The 10,269-nt window shown below is 36.0% G+C and overlaps 2 protein-coding genes across 2 annotated transcripts; both read right to left on the bottom strand.

Annotated features, from left to right (window-relative positions):
- Positions 1 to 4,130: 4,130 nt before the first annotated feature.
- Positions 4,131 to 4,850, bottom strand: LOC145594343 (uncharacterized). Its single transcript, XM_081650671.1, has one exon. The coding sequence runs from the start codon at positions 4,848 to 4,850 to the stop codon at positions 4,131 to 4,133; it is 720 nt and encodes a 239-aa protein (XP_081506797.1).
- A 103-nt stretch (positions 4,851 to 4,953) lies between these two features.
- LOC145595499 (basic blue protein-like) lies at positions 4,954 to 7,656 on the bottom strand. Its single transcript, XM_081651916.1, has 2 exons — positions 7,425 to 7,656; positions 4,954 to 5,809 (listed from the first exon to the last, which is right to left on the bottom strand). The coding sequence occupies exons 1-2, from the start codon at positions 7,594 to 7,596 to the stop codon at positions 5,454 to 5,456; spliced, it is 528 nt and encodes a 175-aa protein (XP_081508042.1). The 5' UTR covers positions 7,597 to 7,656; the 3' UTR covers positions 4,954 to 5,453.
- Positions 7,657 to 10,269: the final 2,613 nt, after the last annotated feature.

Genomic DNA, 10,269 nt, shown 5'->3' with positions numbered 1-10,269 from the left:
TTTTTTGGTAAACTAATATCTCTATTTAAATTTTGATTTAAAATCTCTTTGATGACGGATTTTGGTCAAAAAGTCAAGTTTCTGGCATTTGACTTTAATTTTCCCCCTATCTTTGTGCACATGTGATGCACTCCAGTAAATTTCCTATTTATACATTGGGTGGGGTGGCTCTCACAAGCTCATTGACAAGATGAAAATTAAAAGCCAGAAACTTAAATTATTGGTCGGATATTTAATATGAATTAAGAATGTGACATTGATAATTTGATCCTCATGCATTATTTTCTATGTTGCTCAGACTTGGATTTAGGTATTATATCCGACACAGTGTCAGATCCTTCGACACTCAAGATGATAATATGATAACTCAATTGCCTGCCTTTATTATTCCACCATATTGCATATTTATACAAGCTGCTGTACTCCTTGAGCCACAAGGAATATCTTTTCCTAATTCTATCAAAACTAGGAAACTAAGTATTATTTCCTAAGATACGATAGGAAATATATCTAGGAAAATATATCAAAGTAAATTGCAAAGATATGGTAAAAGATACTAGTCTATCTTTCCTAACACCCCCCCCCCTCAAGTTGGAGCACTCGGATCAAAGATGCCCAACTTGCTAAGGAGATAGTCAAATTGCGGCTTTCCTAATGCCTTTGTAAAAATATCAGCTAACTGCTCATTTGTACGTACATGATATGGAATAATTAGACCTTCTTGAATGGCATCCCTTACAAAATGACAATCAACCTCGATATGTTTAGTGCGCTCGTGAAAAACCGGATTTTGAGCTATGTGTATCGCGGCTTGACTATCACAAAAAATTGGAATGGCTCGTGGATGTTGCACGCCCAAACTCAAGAGTAGTCCCTTTAACCACTTCATTTCCATCGTCAAAGCTGACATTGAACGATACTCAGCTTCCCCGGAAGAAGTTGCTACCGTGGGTTGCTTCTTAGACTTCCAAGCTATTGGTGAGTGGCCCAAAAAAACCAACCACCCAGATAATGAGCGACGCGTAAGAGGGCAAGCTGCCCAATCAGAGTCGCACCATCCATTAAGAGTTAGATCACTGTCAGATCGTAGTAATATTCCCTGACCCGGAGTGCTCTTCAAGTAGTGTACCACTCGGGTTGCGGCCTCCCAATGGGCTTGCTGTGGTGCTTTCATAAATTGTGAAAGTACATGCACCGAGTAAGTAAGATTTGGCCGAGTGACGGCCAAATACACCAGCCGGCCAACTAACCTGCGGTACTGTTCCGGGTCTGCCAGCAAGGGACTATCGCTGCGTGCCAAGCGGTGGTTTTATTCCATCGGAGTCAAGGCCGGTTTCGATCCCAAAAGGCCCGATTCTGAGATTATATCTAGTGCATATTTGCGTTGAGATAGGAATAAACCGGTACTACTTCTTGCAACTTCAATACCAAGAAAGTATTTTAGTACTCCCAAGTCCTTCATATGAAAACAAGTGCTCAAATAATTTTTGAACAATTTCAAAGCCGTTGAATTGTTCCCTGCAACAATTAAATCATCCACATAAACAAGAACATTAAGTTGAACTGACCCCTTTGTAAAAGTAAAAAGGGAGTAATCCGAGTAGGATTGAACAAAACCATAGTGTTTCAATGCCGTTGTAAGTTTGGCAAACCAACACCTAGGGGCTTGTTTGAGGCCATATAATGACTTTCGAAGACAACAAACAAGATCTGGTTCATCAGTGGTGAAGCCCGGGGGTAGCTTCATGTATACCTCCTCATTTAAGTCACCATGAAGAAACGCGTTATGGACATCCATTTGATGTAGCTCCCAATTCTTTGAGGCGGCTATAGCAAGAAAAGCACGAACTGTTGTCATCTTGACAACCGGAGCAAATGTCTCATTATAGTCAATGCCTTCTTTTTGGTGATTACCAAAGACAACTAATCTTGCCTTCAATCGTTCAATACTTCCATCAGCATTGTATTTTATTTTGTACAACCACTGACTTCCAAGGGCCTTTTTCCCGGGAGGGAGTTTCTCCATTGTCCATGTGCCATTATTTTCTAGAGCACGCATTTTTTCTTTCATAGCCATTTTCCACCCATCATCTTGCATTGCCTCTTTGAACGATCGTGGTTCCTTGCCACCTGTTATAGCTGCAACAAAATTTCGATGTTTCGCAGAAAATTTATCACAACTAACATAATGTGCTATAGGATACGGCATACCTGAGGGAGGTGGAGAAATTGGATTGAGTGATGCTTCGGATGGACTATTACGAGCAACGTGAGTATGAGTGACATAGTCATCTTTATATTTGGTCGAAGGTATTTTTGTGCGGTGACCACGCCCTAATAAAGTAGGTGCCGTGGCCCCACCCTCCTCTCCTTCCCGAGCTGCTGCCGTGGCTGTGGGATTAGCGGCAGCAGGTGGCGGGGTTGGAGACTGCCCATCATCATGATCCTCAAAAATTGGATAATTATCCATATTGTCCCCCAAATTAATTGTGGCATGTATATCATCATTATCAATGTCAATGTTGGTGGTTTCGACATCCAAATATGGGTATAAATCCTCAAAAAAACGTACATCACGGGACACAAAAAATTCCTTTTTGTCTAAATCAAACAAATACCACCCTTTCTTCCCAAAAGGATAGCCAACAAATACACATTTTCTACTACGACTTGCAAACTTATCACCTTTGGCCTTTTGGTTATGAGCAAAACATAAGGAACCAAACACACGTAATTCACTAAATAAAGGAGGAGAGCCAAATAACACCTCATAGGGAGTTTTGTTACCCAAAAGAACAGATGGGGTACGATTAATTATATGAGCTGCCGCTAAAGCACATTCCCCCCAAAAATAAATTGGTAACCCCCCTGAAATCGAAGGGCACGAGCAACATTAAGAATGTGTTGGTGTTTTCTCTCTACCCTACCATTTTGTTGAGGGGTTCCTACACAAGAGGTTTGAAACAAAATTCCTTGGGCAAGAAAATAATTCTTCAAACAAAAAAATTCAGTACCATTATCACTTCGTACAATTTTTATTTTCTGAGAAAATTGCCTATCAATCATGGCAATAAAGGACATAAATATTTTAAACACTTCCGTTTTATCAAGCAATAAATATATCCAAACTGCACGGGAGTAATCATCAACCAAGGTCAAAAAATAATGAGCACCACAAGACGATGGTTTATCATATGGACCCCACAAATCACAATGCACAATCTCAAAAATACGGGAAGCTTTATTTTCACTTAAAGGAAATTTGTCTCTAGTGTGTTTAGAACGATGACACACTTCACAATCTTTATTTAAATGACCACTAGAATTATTAAGAAAAGGAAGTAGTTTTACAACTTTTTCGGATGGATGACCCAATCTTCTATGCCAAAGTCTCAAGGTGTCTTCAACCGATATTGTTGCAAGAGAAGCTTCTTCCCGGAGATAATATAGTCCATCCTTGAGATCACCCGTGCCAATCACCTCCCTCGTGCGTTGGTCCTGTATAGTACATATTGTAGAGTTAGTTATGACTTCACAATTATTTGTTGAACACAATTGCGAAACCGAAATTAAGTTACAATTTAATTTTGGAACAAAAAGAACATTGTAAAGAGTAATTTTGTCCGTTAATTTAACGACCCCTTCTTTCATGGCGACTACATTTTGGCCATCCGGGAGGCCTACATTGCAAGGAGGGACATCACGTAATTCTAATAAGTGTGTTAAATCGCCAGTTACGTGATGCGAGCAACCGGTGTCTATTATCCACTTACCATTGACACGGTGTGAAGGAGGCGTAGCATTACCCATCACAACCATTACGGCTTGCCATTGCTCGGCAGTAAGGTGCGGAAGTTGGTGAGCATGGGTTGCAGCAGCAGGGGTTGAAGGAGTGGGCTGATTTGCAGGGGTGGCATTGGCCTTGACAGGGGTATTTTTCCCACGACCAGCCCCCTTATTGTCCTCCTTTGAGCCGTATTTTTCGATGTACCAAGCAGGAACACCATGTTTGTCAAAGCAGGTAGTAGTATCATGTCCTTTCTTGTGACAATAACTACACACTAACGCAGCTCTCTCGGCACGAGATAAGCGAGGTTTAGAATTGTTCTCCATCCGTACAGCAAACCCAACTACTTCTGGGGTTCTTCTTTGATGTGAGCAATGCCTCGAACTCTTTCTTCTTGAGCAATGGTTTGAAAGGCCCTATTTAAAGTAGGAAGAGGGTCTTGAGAGAGAAGAGTGGAGCGCAAGGCGGCATAATGATCAGAATATAGGCCAAGTAGAAACTGTTGGAGCCGATCACCTTCACGCCGAAGGACATGTTGTTTGCCGACATCACACGTGCACTGACCACACTTGCAATTAATCAAGGGCACGTGTTTGTCAAGCTCATCCCATAGAACCGATAGCTTGCTAAAATAAACCGCAACTGGCATTGTCTTTGCTTGCTCACACCTATTAATTTCGGATTTTATTTGTTGAATGCGAGGACCGTTAACAAGGCCGAATCTTTCATGTAAATCATCCCAAAGTTTCTTTGCATTGTCATAGTTGGAGAGCATAGAACGAACCTCCGGGTCAATGGTGTTCATAAGCCACGATACGAGCATACATTGTATCGTAACCCAATCATCTTTTGTGCAAGGAGGAGCATAGCTCATGATTGTGCCATCAAGAAAACCAAATTTGCGTCTCGAAGACAATGCAATATAGATAGCGTGAGACCATTCATTGAAATTGTCAAGTTTAAGTCTTTGATTAGTTATAAAATCACCCGGACGATCTTGAGGTCCAAGGTAAAAGGGAGAGTTAGGCTCAATTTTAGGAGGTGGTGGTGGTGTATCACCCATGGTGGTGTTTTGTTTTTAAATTTTTTTTTTAATTTTGTTAGTACCGTAGCTCCGATACCATGATAATATGATAACTCAATTGCCTGCCTTTATTATTCCACCATATTGCATATTTATACAAGCTGCTGTACTCCTTGAGCCACAAGGAATATCTTTTCCTAATTCTATCAAAACTAGGAAACTAAGTATTATTTCCTAAGATACGATAGGAAATATATCTAGGAAAATATATCAAAGTAAATGGTAAAAGATACTAGTCTATCTTTCCTAACACAAGATATTCCTACGTATAAAATTTCATATAATTAAGGCCATTATATGTTTAAATGTCATGTCACGTCGAAGTGTTAGAGGATTTGACACCCAACACTCCAACACTCGATGTACACATTGTGTATAGTAGGGTATTGTAGTAACATAGATTATTTTTCATTAACCGTACGCACCACCTACAATTTGAATTATATGATTTTATTACAAGTTTACGACCAAAATCAACATATGTAGCAGACATAACAAAATTACATACATAAACCAAGGCAAGACTACATACATTAATTAATCATATTCAAAAAATAACTCTTCTATTCAAAAGGAACCCTTTCACAGAACAAACATTGGCAAAAAGGTCATGGCTAGAGAAAGTGATGCCATGATTGGGGTGTAACGAAGGAGACTTTGGTAAGCACTAGACACATCCGAAGTCGAGGATGAAGATGAAGGCGAAGAGGAGGATGATGATGATCCTGTTGCGCCGACAACATTTACCTTAAGCTTCATTCCTGCACTACAATGCCCTGCAGTTCCACAAACGAAAAATCGAGTGCCAGCTTTGTCTAGCTTAACAACATCGTTACCCCCGTTCATTGAGTTTGCAGCGTTGCTAGTGTCACACTTTTTGTACTCACTTTCACTCCCTAGTTCCGTTACGCTGTGTAATCCAGGAGTGTACTTAAACACTGAAAATTAAAGAAAAAAACATCGTCATTAGTGAAAATAATATATTGGATTCAAATTTGTCATTGCCAAATCTCAAAGCAAGGCGTTTTCTTAAAAGTTAAGGATGTATTATTATTAGATTATAATAACAAATTTATGTGAGTGATGTCATACATAAAAAAATTGCCATGTATAATAGTATAATCCCAAAAGTACTATAAGGCTATGTTATGTTCACTTTAATTCAGGAAAATATTAGAAATTCTAAAAATTGTTTGTATTAAGTCTAATATAAATTCAAATAAATTGATAAATCAAAAGAATAGAACATACTATAATTTTATTTTTTGAAATATAACCTAGGCTACATACTTATGTAGCTATATCAGATGTCTTAAACCTCTATTATTGTTAGAGATAATATCGGAAAATATATGTGTGATATATTTTCCGTATTGATCTTATTAGGAGAATAATATATTTAGGTTTATTATATGTTAAGATATTATTTAAGTATATCTTTTAGGAAGATTGTTTCCTATCTTATGTTCTTAGGTTTTGTATAAATACTCAACCTATTGATGAATAATAAACAGGCAATACAAAAGCCATTATATTCTATTTCTCTCTAATTTGTCATGGTATCAAGAGCAGGTTAAATCTTGGGGCCATTCACAAAAATTTCCCCCCTGCCGGTGGGTTAGAAAATTAAACTCACCGGCGGGATTCATAAATTTTACCCAAAAATTCTGCTGTGCAATTTTTTTTTCTTTTTTGTGAGTTCATTCGAGCATGATTTTGCTCCTTTGGATATTTTGCTCCTTTGGATATGAGTTTGGTTTTACTCTAAAAAACCAATAAGAGATTTGAGTGTGGTTTACTCTGAAAGACCAATAAGAGATTTGAGTGTGGTTTACTCTGAAAAACCAATAAGAGATTTGAGTGTGGTTTACTCTAAAAGACCAATAAGAAATTTGAGTGTGGTTTACTTTGAAAAACCAATATTTGATTGGAGCTCGGTTTTGCTCTGGAAAAACCAAAATTGTTATATTTGCAGGTTCGAAAAGAATGACGTTCCTGTTTGATTGATGACAGATGAGTTCGAAAAGATGAACGTTCTCATCATTGAAGAAGAAAAAAAATTGAAGGCGACATCACAAGAGTGTGCATCTCGGCTTCAACAATTTGAAGAATTTCCAATCGCAACGTTCGTGTTACTGCCGTTACGATTGCGGGAGGGTGTTAGAGATAATATCGGAAAATATATGTGTGATATATTTTCCGTATTGATCTTATTAGGAGAATAATATATTTAGGTTTATTATATGTTAAGATATTATTTAAGTATATCTTTTAGGAAGATTGTTTCCTATCTTATGTTCTTAGGTTTTGTATAAATACTCAACCTATTGATGAATAATAAACAGGCAATACAAAAGCCATTATATTCTATTTCTCTCTAATTTGTCAATTATCAAAGATTTATGGTATACACAACCAAGTTTTTTAAGCTTAGATCTTAGACAACAAATGGTTATTTACCAATACCTATCAAAAGATACGAAACGAAAAAAAAAAATAAATAAATAAATAAAAAAAAAAAAACAGAGGAAGTATATAACGCAGTGAACATACCAAGTGTATCACCAACTTTGAAAGTCTGACTTTTAGCCCATGAATCATAATCTGTAGTCTCATCCCAACCATCACTTCCACCCACAACATGTTGTGTTGCACTAACTTCCTTTGCAATTAACACCATGAACACCACTGCCACCATCATCGACATTCTCTTCAATCCTTCCATGTTTGTCGTATTGCTCGCTCGTACGTGTTCGATCAAATCTCTCTTCGAATAATTAGCTTATTAATTAGTACAACTTATCAATCGTAGGAATACAATGCTATGCTATATATAATGTATAAATAAAAGCTAACGTTTTTATGAAGTCAAATGGAGGTGGCTTAAACTTTGCTTTGCAACTAAGGGATTATAGTTAGTTGCTGCTACATATTGTGATAAGATTATTGACAGACTATCACCGTCATAGTTGGTTGTATGAACTTTCTGGGTGTCTCAATATCTCAATTTTTTTAAGGTATTTATTATTTAAAAAGAATTCTTGCTTAATTTGAAAATTTATCAGATTATATATACAAGTAAATATTCATTTTTTATTGCTTCTTTTTGAATTGGTATGACTTGGTTTAATATTTGCAAGTTTATTACTCTAGTCAATTTGGTGCATGGTTTTTTATTCGCAGTCTTGTAATATACTCTGTATTCATTTATCTATTTTATTGCTGAAACATGTTGCATGAGTTGATAGATTGTTTAGAACTGTTCCGATTTATTGAAAACAACTGAACTGAAGTGAAGTGAACTGAAATGAACTAATTAGAGCTAAACTGAACTAAGCTGAATAGAGGTGAAATGAATTGTTTATGAGAGAAGAAAATTAAGAACTAGAGCTGAACAAACATGCCCTTATCCCTTTAAACTCCTATGATAACATATAGTACAATAAGCTCAAGTAACATAAAACATAAATACTTCGTATAGCTAAGACACACTCACTTTTTTTAAAAAAAAATAAAAAAAGTCTATTTTTGTTTCTTAGTGTTAAGTTGAATACAAGCTTTTAAATAAATCGGATGTACAATAAATATTGAACATCCGTTATAAAGTTACCCCTAAAATGAACAAAAGTTACCCTAATATGAATAAAAGTTACCCTGACATAAATAAAAGTTACGAAGTATTTATGCTTTACTGATAAAAGTTACCCAAAAAATTGTAAAAGTGACCCTAAACTTAATAAAAAGTGACCCCCGATGTACAGTAAATTACTGTACACCGGATGTATACAAAAGTTATTGTAAGTTGAATTACGAGTAGTTTAAATAATTTTAGACAATTTCAAATAATTTTTAATTACGAGTAGTTTAAATAATCTTAGACAAATTCAAATAAACCAAAATAAGTTGAATTGATTTAGCAATTGGACATCAATCACTTATTTTACACTACGTATGTAATTAATTAATCCGCAGATGTAACCTAATTTGCATAAATTAAACGGAGTACTTTCATATCAGGACATTTCCCCATTTTGAGGAATAAATAGCCTCCACGCTACTCATCCACTACAAATATCGATTAATTAATGGCCATGCACCAATTAAGTAAGATTAGACATATTTGAAAAAGTAATAATTGAATCGAAAACAAATTCAACAAGATCTCATTTGAAAATATTTTTGGTAAATGCTAATTTTGAAAAAAAAAATGATTTTTTACAATCTTTAAAACGTTTGTAAAACGATTTTAACTTCATTTTCATAAACGTAAAAATTATAAAAACTCCATATATAGATCCACCAACATTCCACATAACTATACTATTAAATGATATTCTATGATCAAAGATTTTAAAATTTGATCCAATTCATACAATGGTGTAAAAGATTTAGGAACAGGGGGAGTGGTCACTCGGCTCTACATAAGATGTCTGATGAAGTAAAATTGAAAGCCATATGTAATTGAAAACAAGGGTGGCCACAAAATCCATAATGGCATTGATTATTAGTGGGGGAAGGTACAAACAAAATTGCAATCGATAGATGAAATTGATTAACATTATAAATAATTTAAGCAATCAAGGAATTATGTGTATTTATACGGCTGTGTATTGAAAGTGACTTGGTGATTGTGATTTGTGAAAGAAGATTATGAAGACATTAACTTAGAAAGAAGATTATGAAGACATTAACTTAGCCTATGACTTGGTCTCCCAACACTACCACGAACTTCACGACAATATTGGACCATTTTTACAACGTTAGAATTTTACAATTTTTTCCACTACATGTAACTTTACCACTACTTGATTATATTCCTCTCTAATCCAAAATTCAACCCCCAATATTCAACATTCCACATTCTAATTGGCTGTAAGGGTGCCAAAATCTTTGTTCTTCTCTTTTTTCTTTAGTCATCTGCGTCAAAAAGGTTATGGTATTTAAAAGAGTATAAAACATATTCTTGAGTCACAACCATCAGCTTAAATTTTTTGTTATGATGGTCCTCTAACATGGTATCGGAGCCAGCGAAGTGAGCTATTAAGCACATAGTATGAGGTGGGCCTATAGGACTCTCGTGTAATAAGAGGCGTGATAAAGTATAAAACGTATTTCGTGTGCCTATAAAAATCAATTATTCCACGTGAATAGATGAAAAAAGTGTAGGACATCTAACAAAATTTGCAGGATTCTTTTTTTATTGTCATGTAGTTTTAGAATCATGTGCGTTAGGCCCTGTTCTCTTACGTTGAAATTTAGTTCAGTTCAGTTCAGCTCAACTCCTAATTTCCTTCTCTTATAAAATATTCAGTTCAGCTCAGCTCAGTTCAGTTCAGTTCAGCTCAGTTCAGTTCAATTCAGTTTAGTTCAGCTGAGTTCAGTCCATGAAAACGGGCCC

Source organism: Chenopodium album, chromosome 19 (assembly GCF_948465745.1).
Source record: "Chenopodium album chromosome 19, dcCheAlbu1.1, whole genome shotgun sequence".
NCBI classification, from domain to species: domain Eukaryota; kingdom Viridiplantae; phylum Streptophyta; class Magnoliopsida; order Caryophyllales; family Amaranthaceae; genus Chenopodium; species Chenopodium album.
The sequence above is the reverse complement of the archived record's forward strand: the minus strand, read 5'-3'. Positions and strand labels throughout refer to the sequence as shown.

Excerpts from the sequence above, each read along its gene's own strand:
- LOC145594343 (XM_081650671.1), bottom strand. The coding sequence starts at position 4,850 with ATGGGTGATACACCACCACCACCTCCTAAAATTGAGCCTAACTCTCCC.
- LOC145595499 (XM_081651916.1), bottom strand. The coding sequence starts at position 7,596 with ATGGAAGGATTGAAGAGAATGTCGATGATGGTGGCAGTGGTGTTCATG. Across the intron at positions 5,810-7,424 it reads CAAAGTTGGTGATACACTTG|TGTTTAAGTACACTCCTGGA; the intron begins GTATGTTCACTG and ends TTTAATTTTCAG.